The sequence below is a fragment of the Argopecten irradians genome, chromosome 3, assembly GCF_041381155.1.
Source record: "Argopecten irradians isolate NY chromosome 3, Ai_NY, whole genome shotgun sequence".
Taxonomy (NCBI): Eukaryota; Metazoa; Mollusca; class Bivalvia; order Pectinida; family Pectinidae; genus Argopecten; species Argopecten irradians.
The window spans coordinates 15048695-15069996 of NC_091136.1; the positions used below are offsets into that span (position 1 = coordinate 15048695).

At 33.0% G+C, this 21302-nt stretch overlaps 2 protein-coding genes across 7 annotated transcripts in view; both read right to left on the reverse strand.

Annotated features, from left to right (window-relative positions):
- Nucleotides 1-2708: 2708 nt before the first annotated feature.
- The window catches only part of LOC138317644 (centrosomal protein of 164 kDa-like), a 78479-nt gene continuing 59885 nt past the window's right edge, over nucleotides 2709-21302 (reverse strand). For all 6 annotated transcript variants that reach the window (XM_069259449.1, XM_069259447.1, XM_069259448.1 and 3 more), the window contains 5 exons: nucleotides 10835-10923; nucleotides 10256-10331; nucleotides 9147-9323; nucleotides 3692-5218; nucleotides 2709-3661 (listed from right to left, as the gene is read on the reverse strand). In XM_069259449.1, the coding sequence (XP_069115550.1) occupies nucleotides 5065-5218; nucleotides 9147-9323; nucleotides 10256-10331; nucleotides 10835-10923 (496 nt within the window). In that variant the 3' untranslated portion in view covers nucleotides 2709-3661; nucleotides 3692-5064. The remainder of the gene's footprint in view (nucleotides 3662-3691; nucleotides 5219-9146; nucleotides 9324-10255; nucleotides 10332-10834; nucleotides 10924-21302) is intronic.
- Nucleotides 13772-20406, reverse strand: LOC138320141 (centrosomal protein of 164 kDa-like). The gene is made up of 11 exons (XM_069263197.1): nucleotides 20395-20406; nucleotides 19220-19303; nucleotides 18705-18773; nucleotides 18161-18354; nucleotides 17448-17659; nucleotides 16811-16973; nucleotides 16283-16436; nucleotides 15723-15899; nucleotides 15190-15334; nucleotides 14470-14643; nucleotides 13772-13899 (listed from the first exon to the last, which is right to left on the reverse strand). The coding sequence occupies exons 1-11, from the start codon at nucleotides 20404-20406 to the stop codon at nucleotides 13772-13774; spliced, it is 1512 nt and encodes a 503-aa protein (XP_069119298.1).

Consider the following 21302-nt stretch of genomic DNA (forward strand, 5'->3'; position numbering starts at 1 on the left):
ATAAAAGATTATCAAATTAATCCTTATAAGTCAATTTACTAGATTCATTTCGGGACACTTTTGTCTTTGAAATCATTATGCCGATATCTCAGCCAATCAGAAGCGACATTACAAATGGTGACACCACTTTTTCCTTTATGGACTGATAAAGTAAATTTTAAGCCAATGAAAATGCTCTTTACAAGGAAAATTGAATTATCTTGGCTTATAGCAAAGATATGTATTGTAAAGTAATTCTTTGATGTTTTTTTTAGTATTTTTGTATTGTTTCAGTGACATTACACACTGAATAAAATCGTTAGTATTGTTTGCAAATACGCTTATATATTTCCCACGGATGTAAAAAAGAGTACACTCTCATTCGATTTAGTAAATAAATCTTTTCCTCCACATCAAAGAAGCGTCTCGCTTCGAGCGAAACCAAGTATATAACTGGCTATTTACTTTCGTTTTGAATGTCATAATGGTTGCAAGATAAACAGAATACACGGTTAGAATGTTACAATACAATTTTTATTCTGGTACTCGACACCGAAAGCCGAGATAAAGAGTTATTTTGGCTTTCCTAAGTCTTGCACCAAAATAAACCTTGGATTGTAAGATACTTACCATGTATTCCATATTTCTTGCATTTCTTCTCATTGAACGTCGGAATTTTGAATCTACATTTATATACCATATAGTTATTTGAACAATAAACAACTCGTTGTCGAATTACATGCGGGTATGTTTACGACAAAGTGACATATCTACTTCCCGCCAAATATTCATGAATAATCAAGTTCCAGTCCAGCGTCAATCTTGGAGTTGTTTTTGGTATGTTTTGTTTTTTTCTGTATCATTTAGTGAATCAGAAAACATCACAAACATTGGAAGTTATAACTCTAAAACAGTTCTACCCTCAATATACAAATACAGAATATGAAGAGTTTGGTATCGTCGGAGGTAGACCACGTGATGGTTGACATTAATTAATCCTTCCTTTGATGTATTCTAACTGTGACCTTGCCCTCCCGCCCATTATAACTCCTAACTCTGATATGATAAACCCATGGATCAGATAACTTCGCTATAAAAGCATTTGCCGCTAATGCTATGATATTAATATCATCAATAAAACTGTGTATGAACTTAAGATGTTATTTGAGAGAATATATATATTTAACTCAATGTTATATATATTTCATGATATCAGATTTTCACATTAGGTGTTTACTATTCATTTCATGTCCTTATAAACACAAAAATGAAATACAATCCATTCGCGCCGACCATTACTTAATGGTCACCAAACATCTTGAATATTATTTTACATACATTGGATACATATTAATAGCAGTCATGTCCGTAAACATTTATGTGTTAAACTTTGCTTGACCCTGTCGACAATAAACGTTATTGAGATACACGTGTACATGAGTTGTATTTAGTTTTATAAATGTTAAACGCCCTATTAGACATTTCCATCAACTAAGCGGACATGAGAATAAGGGGTGAATGTGAACTCCAGCGGTGATCATTACAAAATTAAATTCTAAATCGCATAAAGTGAAATTATTACCTATCCGTCATCACAATACATGCTTACAATGGTTGAAAATAATGTTACTTTCTTCAAGCCTCCTGACCCAAAGGGCTCTGCAATGTAACCAGATTTTACCAGGAACATCCTTGAGGAATGGGAACAGAGTTGGTATAAATCTTGGCATTTGCCCCATTCTGGGGTGAGAGGAACGGGATCCAATAGGGGAAATTACAAATTAAAAATTTCTGCATGTATTCTTATTGTAACCAATTTTGATCAGAAACACCTTTGGACAAAGGGGAACAGAATATTTGTAAAAAAAATCTTGGTTCTGTCCCCTCCTCTCCTCCCTGCGTAGGAGAGAATGGACCCAATAGGGAAATTAGAGGTACATCTTTAAAATCCTTGAGAAAAGAAACGATGAACCTGTATCACCGTGGCTAATCGTACAAACCGGGCTACGATATTTACGCTCGTGGAAACACTTGTTTACATAGAAAAATGTCGTTTGGGGAAACGTACGTGATAAATATTTGGTCGGTGTTCAACTCACGGCCAAGAATCCATATATACCAGTTGCCCACGGAACAGTAAAATGTTTGGCCAATGCGTAGTAGCAAAATTTGTGCTTTATTGTATTATACTTTGTCCTGTATTTCGCGCACAGTATAGATGGGAATAATATATTATAGTTGAAAAGTGTCATTTTTGTTTTATATTCAAACAGATACATATCTAAAATTTTGCTTTTACGTATTGGTGAAACATTCGACTGTTCCGTGTGCAACTTGTATATTTGGATTCTTGACCGTGCTAATATTTAATTTTAAAAATTCCTCCCATTCAAGCCCTGTTCAGTTGTAAATAATATGAACTGTTATCATAAAAGTTGTATCAGTTAGCTATGAAACTTCCATTATTTCTCATTGATAAAATCAAATATCGATCGCCTCTGGAGCAGCCATTTTGAATCTGGACTAATTATTTACAAAAAAAAGGTGCACAGCAAACTTAGATGACATGAGGAACAATTCTACCAGATTTGAGAGCAATAAACAACTTATCTCTATCATTATTGCATAAAAAACGTTAAAATAAATGGGACAGACGGACAGACAGACAACCTGCATCATTGCAGGGACCTAATCATAAACGTTTTAAAAAATTAACCACAACATCAACGTTTCCTTTCTACAAAAAATACATTTTATTGGTATTTTACATGATATATAATGATATTGCATAGTTTACACGTATAAAATTGAGTAAAATATGTCGATGTTTGTGATGCACTGATGAATGAAGCACGGTATAAACAGATTTGGACTGATGAGAGAGAACATCAATATTAAAATTCTGAGACTTTGTCGGCTATTCAACCAATGAGGAAATTATGTTTAAATCTAAATATGGTAGTACACACAATAGGTGAAGAAATTACTGTAAACCAACATTCTTTCACGTACGATTTACTTTCGCGGATTTCGCGATCAGAGTAAATTCGCATATTGCTTATATTTTGATATATTTTCAGTTCATTTTTATATCCACGAAAGTTAATATTCGTGAACTGGTTTTCAAAAAGAAATCAAAAATTTTATAGCCGCGAAAGACAGTGGATTTACAGTATGTTACAATCCCAGAGTTTCTCACAACATCGTATAGTCGGTTTATTTCGCGGGTATTTTTTCGTGATTTCGACTTAATTCCAAAAGATAAAATTTCACGGAATTGCAATTTCGCACCCTGACAATACAAATACATCGTATTTGACCATGACCAATGTTTTTGTGGATTATTTTTTTGCTATCTCAAGACTTCCCCGCGAAAACATTCACCCACGAAAATGACCGGCTCCACAGCATGTCTTTGAATGAATCTAATACTGGTATACAATATATACAGTTAAGTAGAATATTTCACCAGTCTTATAATAATCCTCAATATTGTAATTCACTTAGATATAAAAATGTAAGTTTGCTTGTCGGTAGCATAAGCAAAAATGATGTGTCCTTCTTTTTCATTAACAAAGATTTGGAAGTATGAATAAATCAGTAATCTTAGTCGAAAAAAATCTTAATCATACTAACGTCAACGTCATTGATAACTTACATTTATAGGAAAATAGAGCGAGAACTGTGAATTTATAGGAAAATAGAGCGAGACTGTTTATAATATGAGGTAGGATAATCACTGTTTGAGGGTCTACAGTTATAGGCACAAAGTTATATCAAAACAATTTCAATGACATCAAGTATTCATGAAGGACTTTGCCGTATTCGCTTGCCAAGGCCTCCGAATGTTCGTAAATTGTGACGCAATGAGAAGTGATGGCTAGCGAAGATGATAATATGCCGTCCTTGAATCGTTTGGTACAACAAATAAACATCGCTTTCCTTATCTATGGCTGTAAGAAAATCACTTTGATTTATTATTTGAGAATTTTCCTGCAAAGACCTTCCAAATAAAAATAAACAAACGATGTTTTTTCATAAACAGTAATTTTGCTCTCAGGTGTATCTTCAGATTTGATTTTGAAAATAATTCTTATAATCTCTTCGCATTTACTTAAATGAGTATGGTAAAATGAGTATTTACAAAGAGAGAAATTGTATATACATATCTACATATTTGGCTAAATAATTACACTATTTTTATACAATTAACTAAAGCAGAAAAATTCTACAAAAAGAATCCGTGACATGTCTTTCATTTCTTGTCAAGCAAATTGCTCTCAGTAAATTTTAACTCATGACAGCAATTTTTTTCACAACCAACCATACATCACAATTTTACAGGATCTTGTAATTTTTCAAAATTCAACTACTAGTAAATAGCAGACAAACTCATTTGTATAAACATCTTCTAGATGTTAAGCGACTAGTTCGAAAGAGTGGATCAATTACAAACAACACAAAAGCACCTCTTTTATCAAATCAACTCCAATCAGTCATTTATATCAAACCCCTCCCCCTCTCACTCTCTTTCTCCCCGTCACTGTCATTTAAATATTTCCGCTAGCTATATTCTTGAATTCACATTTGCTAATCTTATTTCAGATAATGTAATTTCTATCCGTTTTCAATCAGAATATGTAGTTAATTATAAAATCTAACTTACAAATTGTTTATATCTATTGATGTTGATTCTGTAACAACCTTCGTAAGTCCATACACAAATGTAAACAGTGATAAAATAAATATACATTCATAGACTGTATGTGCATACAACTATTATCGTACTCCAGGCTCCATAAAGCACAGGTTAAATTTGAAACCATTTTGAACCCATTTGACAAGTTCAGTTTCTCCAATCATCAGGCTTCTAGGAAGATTATGTCTCCGCAATGTCGGGGAAATGCTGCATGCAAAATTCATCATTCGTGATCTATCAATTCAACCAAGTCAGAATCTCAAGTAAATAACAATGACTTTTAGTCTTGAAATTTATGAGATTCTTGGAACAATAGTCAATAAAAAATTCCTGTTTTTGCTTTCTTGATATCAATTCCATCATGACAAATATTAAGAAATTAGATTTTATATATTTAAGTTGAGATGTCGGACACGAATTTCATCATGCTCGTCCAGTTCAAAGCGGGCTGTGCCTGGAGGAACAGGCCGCTGTGGTGTCGAGGATATTGTTGGGTCTGCCATTTTCAAGCTAGAGACGGAGCCAGCACCAACACTCTTCCTGGGAACAAGGTCAAGGTCAAACAAAGGAAACGATGTCATGTGACTGTTACTCATGTGACGAAAGACGCGACAGGATATGGTGGTACAAACGTTTATTTTGAGTAATTGATTTGCTGAATATCACAATGAGTTAGGACTACTCTGTATCTGTTACCTAATATTTCAGAATTAAAGTTGACACAAATACAATTAACGTTTACTTTTATTTCGGGATTAATTAGAATATATGTAAGCATTGAATATACATGAGGATCAGTCACACACAGAAATAAGAACAAAGATGTTTGTAAACATACTGATATCTGTTTCCATATCGGCAACCTCATGCTTTAAATGTGTTAGTGAAGCTATGCTGTCAGAGTCTATGTCAGAATTTCAACTTAAATATGCTGTAAACATTCCTTTACCATATAATTTCACAGTTAAAATTCCCCGTATATGTACCATTTTGTTGCATTAAAAATAAAGTATGACTAAATGTTGCAGATTATCTTGTTAGAAAAATCGTCAATACCCCTCATATGATATTCACATCTATAAGTATTAGTGGTATACCAGTTTGTTTACAAAGCTGAAACAGACATGTTTAGTTGTTAATATAGTTAATACATGAAAGAAAAGCAAAGATATAAGTAAAATACTAAATAGTTAATACCAATGTAAGTGTTAGTAATCACTATGGTAACCAAATGGAAAACCAATGCAAAGAATAAGAAACTCCTTTCAATAGTGAATCTTTATGTTAAGATTTCATATAATGCGCTAATAAGGAATACAAATTTAATTGCATTCAAAGAATTGTAAACAATGACGAAGATCTCCGTGGAAGCACCCTTCTTCAGTATTAGACCAGTTGAGTTGCTTATCAGATTAGTCTCTTCTGCTCTTTGGTGAAACGGATCATCGTGTTACTAAATAACTTTAGCTAGAGCCAAATTCTACAAATACTACCAATTTACCAACTGTATCTTTGCATCTAGCAAGTCATAACCAGGCGAGAACAAGTTAAACTACTTACAATTTACTTATTGTAGCATCGCATCTAGCAAGTCATATACAGGTGAGAACAAAGTCTTATTGTTGTATGCCTCTTACGTCAATATACTATTGGAATAAAGTGTAGGTTGGTCTTTCATTTGTCTTGATCGTTTTACTATATGTTTACAAGTTAAAACAGTAAATGTAAACAGTAGTGATACTCTTTAAACTTTCCAATGGATAACGTGTAAAATTGATTTCATATGTCACAAGTTTCATAGTAATATAATCTGAGCATAAGTAGTTGTGTGATTTCATTTTTATTGAGAAGTAGAGAGGACTTTAAATTTTGTATCAGTCATTTATGTAATATGTTTTTGTTACTTATTAAAATGTATATCATTAGCAATTTAATATTGAATTTATATTATCTGGTAATATTTTCATTAGTTATTTTTTTCTTTTTATATTTTTTTTTCAAAGATCTGATTCATTTTCTTGGTATCAAAATACGAATATTTCTTGTGTTTGGTAATAAAAGGAAAAGATAAAGTAACAAAACCAGGGGTAAACCAAATTGCATGATGGGGTGCAGGGATCAGAATTAACACAACACAGTGCAATAATAAACATGAGAATCATGCAGAAAGTGGTGACCAAAACAAAAAGAGTCAGGTTGCTGGTTCAGAATTCAGTGGCATTCCCATAATTGATTGGTAACAATATAGATTAACTTGAGCATGTCAGAAACTAGTTTCTGCTGGAAATTCAATATATTGAAACTATTCCTCATGATAAGTCTTCTATTCATAATCACTGAGGAAATCTTTTTTAATTATGGACTATTTCTCAGAGTAATTACTAATGTTTCAGTCAATCCAAAACAATATTTAAAATGACACATTAAATTAAAACCCATTAAATGCTTTTTACAAGCAATTATATATAATAAAATGCATTGATAATAATGTACATCTGTCAAATATACATATCCTTCAGAAATAAAAGCAGGAAATGAATAGGAGTGATGACAGACAACAATCTGAATGTGGATTTGCTGTACCTTTCACAATCTCATCCTTCCACTTCACTAGGACACTGGCCTGTAGTGATCAGTGTGTGACAGGCTTACACAGCTGTTGTGAACGTTTCCTGTTACTGTTCATCAAAAAAATATTTACTTTATGAAGTTCTGTTACACATTTGAAATATTTCTTTCATTTATGTGGATAAAAAATTCACTTTAAACTAATAAATGTTAATAATAACTGCACTTGTAATGTTAAAAAATTACAAACTTTGTATTTTATACAGTCATGTATGCTGAACAAACAGAGCAGATATTAGACCCTCTTGTGTTAGAAGGCAAGATAGATTATATAGTTGTCTAGGGACACACAGACTGAAAATGAGTTTTAAGTTAGCTTTAAGCACTAAATACTAATCACATCAATACTAAACATATCAAAACATTCATTGAATTCAGTAAACTAGCTCTCAGCATTCAATTTCTAAAGTAATCAAACGTTATATGCATGAGTGAAAGGGTCGACAGACATGGTGGATGTATCTCTGAAACTGAATTCAGATTCGAAATTCAAAACTTTTATTGTCGCATTATATACTTACATAAACTCTATCACCTGTGGAACTCCATATTGAAATGTTACAGCCGTAAAATTAGAAAGGTTCAATATGAGCATACAGTGTGAATAGTTAAATGCTGAAAAACATTATTTTATCAGAATGTTTTATGGTTGGACATATTAAATTAATAATATTTTTAAAGTTTTTATTCAAATATGATAGCATTTGTACTCCTTTCACCCATGCCTGACAAAGTTAAAGCCACTATGTTATAAATTATATACATATGCATTGTACAAACAAACTGGGTTGGCTATAATTTGCATATACCTGCAAAGGTTGAATTTCGGACCAGATCTATTGTTTTGCGCTTTCTTTCTGCTAAACAGTGAAGCTACTTTACCAAAAATGCACAACCAGAACCTACTTCCATAGTTATAAATTAAATATCACAAATGAAATGGTAGTGATATGAACATGTACACTCAAAACGTATTTCCATTAAATAAAATATCACAAATGACATGAGCGTTTCTAAGTAAACTGATAACAATACCAGCCCAGCATTGTTTGTCACAACAAAATATCAATGTTAGTATACCACAAACAATATACAAACATTTCATGGACGGAGAAAATCAATTACAATTAATCAAATACATTTTAAAAATAGTAAGGCGGAGAAAGTATAAAAACTGCCATGTAATTTCAATTGTTTTTCATTTTGCTTCTTATTTTGTTATATAGTGAAACAGCAATAAATTAGGATTTTAACGCAATTGATTGTATTGATGAAGTTGTTGAGTTAATAGCCAAAAAATAATACATTTAAAAGAGGCTTTAATAGCTTAAATTCGTGAATTCCGAATTAGAATTGAATATGTTGAATGTTATTGTTAGTGATTGACACATACCACATGCATATGTGATATATCAAAACAAAATACACAATTACAACCATAAAACCTCTCAAATCAAATACAACACTTAGATTTCTTTTAAATATATTGTTAATTTAAACCTAATGCATTTTAGAAGTTACAGTACTTTTCCAAATTATTTTGAAAGATGTTTTAAATTCAGAATTCCTTCAAATTTTATCAATTTCTAAAGATATTATTTTGAATTAAGGATGTTGTACCCATTACAGAGAATATCACTTCATCAATTTTGATATTATAATAGTAATTCCAAAGGCAAATACTATTTTTCGTTCCACAACCACATAAAATGGTCCATCTTTGACCCTCATTTGGCAGATAATTAGTTAATCAATTATTAAATAATAAACAAAAAAAAACAAAAAAAATGAAAGACAGATATAGAGAGTTTGACTCCAGAACTGATTTCTTTAAGGATACACAGATCCAGCATCCGAACCTGGTGCCTTGATGAATGAGGCTCCAAAACTGATGTCCTGGCCAAATTTCTGAAGCCAGCGCTTCTGTTCGGAGAGTTTATCTTGTGTAGACAGACTACTAGCAGGATTGCTAGTAAGATTCTCCTGGAGTGTCATTCTGTACTGTCTCAACTGATCCCTGTACATAAACACAACACATGACATATAACATGGACTCATTGATGTGTGAATCCGGATCAGGTAAAAACGTGAAGGTTGAAACCAAAGATGCAGTGTATAAGCCTAGGTATGGTAGCAATATATAAACCTTTAAGAAAAAAATTCCAAGTGTTTTTAGTGTGTAAATGTGAAATATAACAATACGGGGTTTCGAGATCCCTAAACGATGTGAGTATAGTACAATTTACCGTTGATTAGTCCCACTATCTGGTAATTATGATGTGATCATTTGGCATGATTTTTATGACGTCATAAACACCGGAAGACGGGACTAATCGATGGCAAATTGTAATTTACCCACATCGTTTTGGAATCTCAAAACACCCATATTCAGCATGTCACATTTCTCCAATAGCAGTAGCTGTTGAGCCAGGACAGGTTGTTTTTTCCCTTCTGTTGTAGGTCAAAGGGCATATCACAGTAACCTATAGTTGGTACATAACAAACTGTGATGTCTTAGTAAAACTGTGACCCAAGTAGAATGATACAGGATAAATGGGACAGGCAACATAACATTCCAGATGGAAGGTATTCAAAGAAAAGCGAAATAGACTACAGTACAGCTATAACGTCATATACACTTTGTGACACATATCTAAAACAGGCATTAACCAAGGAACTTAGTTAACAAATCATGTCCTTTTTATAAATACCGGTATATCATTATTCTGATAAAATTGATCATGCATATACAATGGTAGCGATCAAAGCCCATTTACAAACTTTGTGTAAAAAATATCCTTATACAGATAAGACTCCATATATGCCTGATAACACAACTACTTACTCAATAGACACTACATTATATTTAAGCATAACAACATCCAGGGTTGGAAAATAACCAAATATTTGTAACTTTAAAGGGACAGTCATGTCAGGACTAGCATTTACCTTACTGTGGTATGACCAAAGGCCACTGGAGCACCACCTGGTGGCAACGTAGCACTAGTAAGGGGAGGTCGTCGATCTGTAAAGAACAAAACTTACTGTATAAATTACAAAGTACAAAGAAGAATTAATTTTTTAGATATTATTTATATAAACTAGAACTGTCTCCAGAGTGGACAACCAATACCCCGACTGCATAAATTTAGTAATAACTTCATTAATAGGAGACATTGCAAAACCCTATATAGTTCACTCAACTCCCATTTATGTCAGGGTTCTGTGTACAAAATTTTATCAAAATCTGTCAAGTAGTTTAGGAGGAGTTCGTGAGACAAAGTTGTGTCTACAGACAGATGGATAACCTGATTCCAGTATACCCCCCTTGTTGCTGGGGGTATATCACATCAAGTTGATGATTTCTCCTTAACATCAAACTCTGTTTGAATTTGCTTTAAAAACTGTTTTTGTTTTATCAAAAAGAATTTTCGTTTTAGGAAGGAAAATTTCCATTCCTTAAAAGTAATGTCTACTAAAGGTTAATTGAGAAAAGAATTGAAAAATATCCCAACATAGCTTTCATACCTCCAAAATACTTTTTCCATTTACGTTCCAGTGACTGCTCGGCGGAGAGGACTAGGGAAGCATAGTCAACATGGTGTGATGGGTTGTTTCTACAACATAAAGTATTTAGAGGTATAAATCTGGTGTCTACAACATAAAATATTTAGGGGTATAAATCTGGTGTCTACAACATAAAGTATTTAGGGGTATAAATCTGGTGTCTACAACATAAAGTATTTAGGGGTATAAATCTGGTGTCTACAACATAAAGTATTTAGGGGTATAAATCTGGTGTCTACAACATAAAGTATTTAGGGGTATAAATCTGGTGTCTACAACATAAAGTATTTAGGGGTATAAATCTGGTGTCTACAACATAAAGTATTTAGGGGTATAAATCTGGTGTCTACAACATAAAGTATTTAGGGGTATAAATCTGGTGTCTACAACATAAAGTATTTAGGGGTATAAATCTGGTGTCTACAACATAAAGTATTTAGGGGTATAAATCTGGTGTCTACAACATAAAGTATTTAGGGGTATAAATCTGGTGTCTACAACATAAAGTATTTAGGGGTATAAATCTGGTGTCTACAACATAAAGTATTTAGGGGTATAAATCTGGTGTCTACAACATAAAGTATTTAGGGGTATAAATCTGGTGTCTACAACATAAAGTATTTAGGGTATAAATCTGGTGTCTACAACATAAAGTATTTAGGGGTATAAATCTGGTGTCTACAACATAAAGTATTTAGGGGTATAAATCTGGTGTCTACAACATAAAGTATTTAGGGGTATAAATCTGGTGTCTACAACATAAAGTATTTAGGGGTATAAATCTGGTGTCCACAACATAAAGTATTTAGGGGTATAAATCTGGTGTCTACAACATAAAGTATTTAGGGGTATAAATCTGGTGTCCACAACATAAAGTATTTAGGGGTATAAATCTGGTGTCCACAACATAAAGTATTTAGGGGTATAAATCTGGTGTCTACAACATAAAGTATTTAGGGGTATAAATCTGGTGTCTACAACATAAAGTATTTAGGGGTATAAATCTGGTGTCTACAACATAAAGTATTTAGGGGTATAAATCTGGTGTCTACAACATAAAGTATTTAGGGGTATAAATTTGGTGTCTACAACATAAAGTATTTAGGGTATATAAATCTGGTGTCTACAACATAAAGTATTTAGGGGTATAAATCTGGTGTCTACAACATAAAGTATTTAGGGGTATAAATCTGGTGTCTACAACATAAAGTATTTAGGGGTATAAATCTGGTGTCTACAACATAAAGTATTTAGGGGTATAAATCTGGTGTCTACAACATAAAGTATTTAGGGGTATAAATCTGGTGTCTACAACATAAAGTATTTAGGGGTATAAATCTGGTGTCTACAACATAAAGTATTTAGGGGTATAAATCTGGTGTCTACAACATAAAGTATTTAGGGTATAAATCTGGTGTCTACAACATAAAGTATTTAGGGGTATAAATCTGGTGTCTACAACATAAAGTATTTAGGGGTATAAATCTGGTGTCTACAACATAAAGTATTTAGGGGTATAAATCTGGTGTCTACAACATAAAGTATTTAGGGGTATAAATCTGGTGTCTACAACATAAAGTATTTAGGGGTATAAATCTGGTGTCTACAACATAAAGCATTTAGGGGTATAAATCTGGTGTCTACAACATAAAGTATTTAGGGGTATAAATCTGGTGTCTACAACATAAAGTATTTTATAAATCTGGTGTCTACAACATAAAGTATTTAGGGGTATAAATCTGTGTCTACAACATAAAGATTTAGGGTATAAATCTGTGTCTACAACATAAAGTATTTAGGGGTATAAATCTGGTGTCTACAACATAAAGTATTTAGGGGTATAAATCTGGTGTCTACAACATAAAGTATTTAGGGGTATAAATCTGGTGTCTACAACATAAAGTATTTAGGGTATAAATCTGGTGTCTACAACATAAAGTATTTAGGGGTATAAATCTGGTGTCTACAACATAAAGTATTTAGGGGTATAAATCTGGTGTCTACAACATAAAGTATTTAGGGGTATAAATCTGGTGTCTACAACATAAAGTATTTAGGGGTATAAATCTGGTGTCTACAACATAAAGTATTTAGGGGTATAAATCTGGTGTCTACAACATAAAGTATTTAGGGGTATAAATCTGGTGTCTACAACATAAAGTATTTAGGGGTATAAATCTGGTGTCTACAACATAAAGTATTTAGGGGTATAAATCTGGTGTCTACAACATAAAGTATTTAGGGTATAAATCTGGTCTACAACATAAAGTTGGGGTATAAATCTGGTGTCTACAACATAAAGTATTTAGGGGTATAAATCTGGTGTCTACAACATAAAGTATTTAGGGGTATAAATCTGGTGTCTACAATAATAATTTAGGGGTATAAATCTGGTGTCTACAACATAAAGTATTTAGGAGTATAAATCTGGTGTCTACAACATAAGTATATAGGGTATAAATCTGGTGTCTACAACATAAAGTATTTAGGGGTATAAATCTGGTGTCTACAACATAAAGCATTTAGGGGTATAAATCTGGTGTCTACAACATAAAGTATTTAGGGGTATAAATCTGGTGTCTACAACATAAAGTATTTAGGGGTATAAATATTTAGTATTTAGGGGTATAAATCTGGTGTCTACAACATAAAGTATTTAGGGGTATAAATCTGGTGTCTACAACATAAAGTATTTAGGGGTATAAATCTGGTGTCTACAATATAAAGTATTTAGGGGTATAAATCTGCTGTCTACAACATAAAGCATTTAGGGGTATAAATCTGCTGTCTACAAACCATGATTTTCATCATTACAGAACTGCACTAGACACAAAAAAGACATTTCAACAAGCCGACTAATCGAACAACATATGACCATTGAGTAACCTCCGTATGTACTTACATGTAAGGGTTTGGAGGTGCCCAGGCCTGTATCGGCTGACTGTGGGGTACGACAGCTGAGCTGTACACACCAGTAGACTGAGGTGGAGGCGTATACAGTGGTATACTGTAGGCTTTTCCTTCACCTGAACCAAAAATAGTAAAACAACATACAGAATGGGTTACAATTCATGTAAATTGCATAGCTTTACAGACCTTGGAATATGCAGCCGTCACTGAGAACCACCCAAATCTGATTCTAGATTTACAATTCAAGTAGCTATCCCGACCATTCCTAACCCAACCTTTATATAAAACTACCCCCAAAACTGGTGGATGTATAATATTTTCAACCATTTAATAGCTTAGTGACATTTATCTTTTAACTCCATACAAAATGGGTTACAATTCGTGTACATTAAGTTGCTGTATCAACCATTGGTCATTTCCATCACCTAGAACACCCAAATCTGATCTAGATCTACATTATTGTCATTTAATTTCATAACATAATAGTCTAATAATTTCTCTTTTCATTTCATAGCTAAGTGACCAGGCCCCAATATCTATAAACAAACTTAATAGGTCAAAAACTGATTTAAGCCCCTTTTTTCATATGAGTTACATACTTCGTAAGGAAAAAAAACTTCGATTGTGACTGAAGTCTGCACTTTTGTTTCTAGAAACCGGAGCCTGATCATCTCATGCTTCCTTACCTTGTGTTGCCAACATGGGTGTTCCTGGGGCGCTATTGGTGCCGATCTTTGTTATAATTTGAGCAAGTTCTGTGTTAATTTTTTGGAGTGAGGCTGCAATAGGGTCAGCGTCTTGTTTAACTTTCACGGTCAGTGGACCTAACGACTGTTGCTGATTGTTCTGTTTTGTCAAGGCTGAAAAGATCAAATATCAAACAATCATGATCCACAGTACAGGTAGATACAAATATCCATTAAGAAAATTTGGTTGTATTTCTATCCTAATCATTGATACATTTAAAGTTCGTGGTTTTCACAAACAACTGTTGTCTTAATAAGTAAAATTTGAAAAGATCAAAAGGTATGTCTTTTTTTCCACGTCCTTTGAACAGCTGTATCAAAATATGGTAGGTTTTGATAGAAAAAAAAATTCAGATAACCCAAAAAACAACCAACATAAGCTAAGTACCCGGCCCGGCACCATAAAGCTATTCTCAAGACAGATTTTTCACTCAAGTATATGATTTTACATAGGCTTGAGTAAAAGATCTTCTGAGAAAGTTTTATGGTGCCGGCCTAGATACTTAAGCACCAAAAAGTAAATTTCAAAAGCTAGTGGTATAACAACTGACACCATAACTATCCCGCCCTCTATGGCCTAAAGGTGAAAGGCTAATGCAAGGATATTAATCACTTTAAACAATTAATTAAGTCAGTGTGGCCTTCTGGTGTATAGTTTACCTCTGATGACGTTGTCGAGACTGTTATCATTGCTACTGATACCACTACTGCCCTCGTCTTCACTCAGGTCCAGGTTTGGCATGCTGGCCGGGCGGTAGTTATGTTCAAACGGCGAGTAGTCAATGTCACTGTCACTCTCAGACTGCTGTTCACATAGGAAAAGTAGTGGAAGTCAAACTATAAGTCACAAAAGTAGATTTCTAACATTAATCCTTTACACAATTTCATAGGAAATCATATTGTAACATATTTTGTTTCCTTTATGTTGAGATATTCCAATCAAGCATGCTGTTCTATCAATGATGATGTTCTATTAAGTAACAGCTGAATACTTGCTTTTTACATGCCCTTCAAACAAAAGAAATTGTATAAAGCTTTTATAAAAGGGGCATAGGGGGCAAAATTCTACTAGTTTCTATATCAATGAGAGGAATGCCTTATTGTTGTAGTGAAAATAAACAAATGGTATACAATTAATCTTTTATAAACTGTCCATATGATATCAAAATGCAAAATAAAAAAAATGCACTCACATGTAAGCCGTTGCCAGTGTGAACTTGTGATTTGAGCTGACGTAATCTTCGCTCCTTTTCTCTGACGAGTCGGCTTCCCGTCCTCATCTGTGACTCAATCTGATCAAGCTCAAACTCCTCTTTCTCCAGGCTCTGTTTTACATCTGCTAGCACAGAAGCACTATCTGGTGAGAGGTTCTGAAACAAAGAGCAAAAACTCTAATAAAATAAAATCTCAAAGATGCAGATGTGTTATCTGCAACTTGACTTATTGTATGAAATAAGAGTTAAGACCTCACCATTTTATTAACAGTAACCTTGTATTTAACATTTGTACACAAAAGGTAATCCATTTTGGCAAGGAAGATGTGTTTGACGTTTGGAGTTAAATTGAACTTAGTTATCACTTTGAAAGCTCTTCTTATCGCCTCTGACCATACCAGATACTACCCAATGACAGAATGATTTATAGTGCTAACCATTATTAGGATGACAGAGAAAGTGTTATCTCAAATCTATATATCAAACCATCTCACAAATAAATTCCACAATATAATAGCCTCAATTGTAATGTTACTTACCCCTTGTCTTTGTTCCACAATATCTTTGGTTAGCTCCTGGCGGGCAGCCTGGAGGGCCGACTGTCGTCGTTTGAGAGACTGTCTCTGTTTACGTAGGAACTCTTTAGTAGCAGAAATAGCTGATTTCTCTTTAGAAAAGTGCTCTTTCAATTCACTGTAATTTAAAGTATACTGAATATATAACAATCACTTTTAAAATGTTATACAAATGTTTATCTTCACCCAGTCCTTACTTTATTCCTGTATAATAGTAAATTCATACAGTAGATATGGTTATTTCATATAAAATCAATTCTGCTGTTTCACAACAAATGTCTATTCCAAAATGCTTAAATGCAGTACAATGATTGCTTTCATCAACTGAAGTTTCAATCCTTGCACATTTCTGAGAAGTTTCTTATTTTTCTTATATTAAGCAAAGATACCTACAGAAATTAATTTTCCATCAGTAATAATACGTGAAAAAAAAATCAACTCAAAGTATCATGAAGTCAAATCTCTCTTGCCTTTCCAGCCAGATAAACCTACCCATTACTGCGCGGTACATGTCTGGCGATAGGGATTTCGTCCAGACTGTCGTCGTCTGACAGGAGATCCTGCCAAGCCCGTCCACCAAATGAAGACACATCGTCCTCGTCTGTCCGCTCATCAAGGTAATGTATTCGCTTGACTCGTCTTTTCGGAGGAACATCTTGACAAAAAATATTAATGGAAAATCAGAACGATTCTTCATTCACAGTACACGTATTTAATACTCAAGATGTGTTATTGATCACTTATTATACAACTTAAAATGTAATATCTTAGCTTTTAAATTCACAAATATATCATTTTTCAAATTCACAAATATTCTTTTACCTACTTTGAACATCATTGAAATGGAAGTCTTGCAAAAATAACAAGAGATCCCAAAGGGATCTTAGTGCCCACCAAAGAATTATCTACGTCTGATAATGGAACGAGGGATCTTTTCTCTTACTTTTCAAACTTTGACTACATACTACATATGAAATTTGAGAAAGATCCCTTCAGTACTTATAACCTGATTACTTAGAAGACATTATGATAAAAGATGATACCAATAAATTAGGAAATTGATGTTGTTGGATAGTGAATACAATAGTCGAATTCAAGTCTTCAATACAAACATAAGACATTGGCTTACCTGTGATAATCTCATCGTCACTAAGTAAACCAGCTACAGGTGTACGTCGTGTTGGTGTGGCATTTACGTCAGGCGTACCATGTGACCTCGCTGCACTGCTGGCCCGTAGTCTCTCTTCAGCAAGAGATTTGGTCTCATCAGCAGCATCTATGATTCGTTGTTGTAAGGTATCGAGATCCTTGCCTTTACGATCCATGCGTTCCTTCATCTCACTGTAAAATCAAATTTTTGTTTTTACTACCTCAATAACTAGACATACTGGAACATAAATAGGTAGAAATATTTGATAGCTGGTTCTTATTTTAGACTTGTTACGATGTTATTGATATTAAAAATAAAATTATCTCATCGGAAATCTAATAATAGATTATCTCCCCTTACTTTGAAACGTGAGCATTGTATGACTGTAAGATTTAAAATCATTTACTTTATTAAAGTTTGGCACACAGATACTTCAGTAGTTCAGATGCATATCATTCTATCAGAAAACCAATGTTGATAATAAGCAGCTCACTTTCATGCACATATAGCTATTAGCTAGAACATTATATATGTCATTGCTAGGCAACAGAAATGGCCATAACTGATTTACAGGAATAACATGTAATTCAAGAATTTCAATACTTTTAATAAGTTTCAACATTGACTTTAATGTATAAAGAAGTATTTATGAAACATAAATACATTATATTTCCAAACGAAATGTGTCTTACTTGAGTTTCCTGTTATTGTTTTCCCGAGTCATCTTCAGTTTTGTAATGTCTGACTCGATAGTGCGTCGTTCAGACTTAAGCTGCTCCAGTGTATCATTCTCTGTATTGATTTCTTCCAAGATCTGTTTCCTTTCTTCCTTCAGTCTCTCTAACTCCCGAGTACTCAGCTGATTATTTTTACTAGAAAATGCATCCTATAGAAAAACAAGAACAATATTTCTTCCTTGTTATTCACAGTTTCCCATTACTTATGACATTAGATTTCAGTACCATGTACATGTGTAAACCAAGATTCTGTTCAGCTGCATTTGCTAAACATTAGCCATAGTAAACTTAAAATTGCTAGCAGATAGTGATTCAATTCTTCTTAAAATTAATTCATCACAAATCCAAATTATTCCGTCATTCTATCGTCTTTTTATCGGGGCCTTGGGTCATTGAATGTCATCTCCATCCATAATGTATAGTTGTTAAATTTTGCGAGTGTAATTTTTTTGAGGTATTAGTACATTTTTTTTCTGCAATAAAAATCTAATAAACTTACATCTTGATCCATTTCAAAACTCTCCTTGTCTTCTCGAAATTTCTTTCTTCTTTCATCTAATTTCTTTTCCTGTGTTAGAAAACAAATTCAAAACCAACATTCAATAAAATTCTACGCACAGCATTAAAAAAAAAATATGACCTATATATATATGAAAAAGTGTGTACCTTGTGACCTCTCGTTATTTGTGACGTCATTAATTTGTTCTTTGAAAAATAAACATTTATATTCCTGAAGAGCCATCATGAAATGTCGAAAATACTTGAGGAAGGTCATTGAGTTTTATTTTTCATATATATATATATTTATATATACATAAATATAAGATAGAAAATATCTAACTTGATAAGATATATATATTACTGTGTTACAGGTCTACCATGTTGACAATCAGTGATTAAGTACTTACAATTATTAATCTAACTAAACATTTATTCCGACTTCAGCATTCTAAGGATTCATCTACCAAGAAGAAGCTAAAACCTTACCTATACTTGTAAATATATAATACAGACCTGTGTATCTAGATTCTTTGCAGACTTGTCTAAGTTTGTCTTCTTGCGCTCAAACTCTGCTAGCTTTTCCTGGTATTCTTCCTCCTATCAATAAACCATGATATTTAATATAGCCCTCAAACTTCATGCTTTACAGTGTTGTTCCTGTTTGTTTTACCGTCATCAGTGCTCACTATCATAGTCTGATGTTTTTTGAAACTATAATTTATGTGAAAGCATATGGAACAGAAAAAAATTATGATATTAATTGAAAATGGGAAACAATTATAAATATTTAGGTGGAAACAATCATTCAATTCAGATACTAATTGAAAATGGGAAACGATTATAAATATTTAGGTGGAAACAATCATTCAATTTCAATTCTAACAGGACGAATACAAAAATGGAGAAAATTAGTTATATTTATTTAGATTTCAAGAAAAAGTTGTCCCATATCTGAAAAAAATCTTGATAATTCATTTAAAGAGTGTTTTGGACTACATATTAAATATATATAATATATTTATATGAAATATAATTTCTGTTCACAAATTGGATAACAAACACCAATAGTTTGATAACAGTGAGATAAATATCTAAATCTGATTAAGATGACGATGTGCCGTGTATATAAACGAAGCATGCAGTGAGAGCCCAGATACCAAACAAGCTTTTTGTGAAGTACGACTTCAGTGTTAAAAATCTAGGGTAATCTGATCAAATATTTAGGATCACTTAGTAAGGTAACTGTCTTTATACTTACGCTGACAAATCAATATTGGGGTATGGCTTAAAGTTCCATCAGGTAGTCTAGATAGCATATTCTTAGCGAAAATTATTTTTGTTCTTGCTTAATATTTGCCTTAGAATGTGCCCCTTTTAAAATTCCATTTCTTTTTTTTTCAATAGGTATATTCCGGTACATTTGTTTTACCCTAAACAAATAAGCACCTCTGCAGAAAACACTGTAACTGTCCTGGGGAGTTGTTATAATGAATGCAGTTTTCCTAAATTGGATATTTGAAAATTGATCCATTTAAATTATGCTATAATATAATTTGATGAACGTATCATTGCTTGCTAGTATTTTAGAAGTGCTTGTAAGAAACATGCTTCAGAAAAATTTACATCAATACAATTGGTAAACAACAAAATTATTTAAACTAAATACAACATCACAATGTACATCATACCAATTCCCTCATGCTTATTATTTCTTAAATTTGAATGACAATCATGAAAATAAATTCCATGAAAACCGTTACACTTTGCCATTTTCCAATTTAAGTTAGGCAGACATCAGACGATGATCAAGTGCTTAGTGACTTATTGGTTGAATGTGATCACGTGCTTAGTAACTAATTGGTGTACTGTGATACCGGGCTTAGTGAATTTTTGGTTTAATGTGATCACGTGCTTAGAAATGTTTTAGTTTCACGTGGTCACGTGTTTAGTGACTTATTGATTTTACGGTTATCACGTGCTTAGTGACTTATTGGTTTAATGGGATCACGTGCTTAGTGACTTATTTGCGTAATGTGGTCAGATTCTTAGTAACTTAATGGTTTAATAACTAATGCTTTCAGCAAGTTGACTTCATCAAATATTGAAATTTCTTTAATAATACAGAATGAACTGCAAAAATCAAATTATTATTTTTTCATTTATGTAGACAATAGCAGGAAAATGCACCAACGGGAGGTGTACAGGTAACATATGTATTGCAGGAAAAACGTGGACAGAATGCTTCGAAGGTAAGCAATGATTATTTGATAAGTGTATAAGTGCATGTGTTTTAGCTATCAACGCATCTCACATAGAATAACAAACATCTTGATATATTGATTATCTGAAATCAATAATTGGTTGAAATGTTTATTAATTGATTTTGCAAGCACATAGTTACATGATTGTATTTCATTTTTTTTCTGATGAAAACAAAAATTTTGTATATGCTTAGTTTCTATGAAAGGCATCGGGCATCGTGTGTCTACATTTTGTTTCTTTATTTTATTGAATAAGTTTAGGGTGGTCGGGTGATAGAGTGGTTAAGCCGCTCCCCTTTCAACTAGCCAGACGGCGTTCGGCCCCGGGACGGACG

Excerpts from the sequence above, each read along its gene's own strand:
- LOC138320141 (XM_069263197.1), bottom strand. Across the intron at positions 16,974-17,447 it reads TGACGATGAGATTATCACAG|ATGTTCCTCCGAAAAGACGA; the intron begins GTAAGCCAATGT and ends TTTTTTGTCAAG. Across the intron at positions 14,644-15,189 it reads TCTCGACAACGTCATCAGAG|CCTTGACAAAACAGAACAAT; the intron begins GTAAACTATACA and ends TGATCTTTTCAG.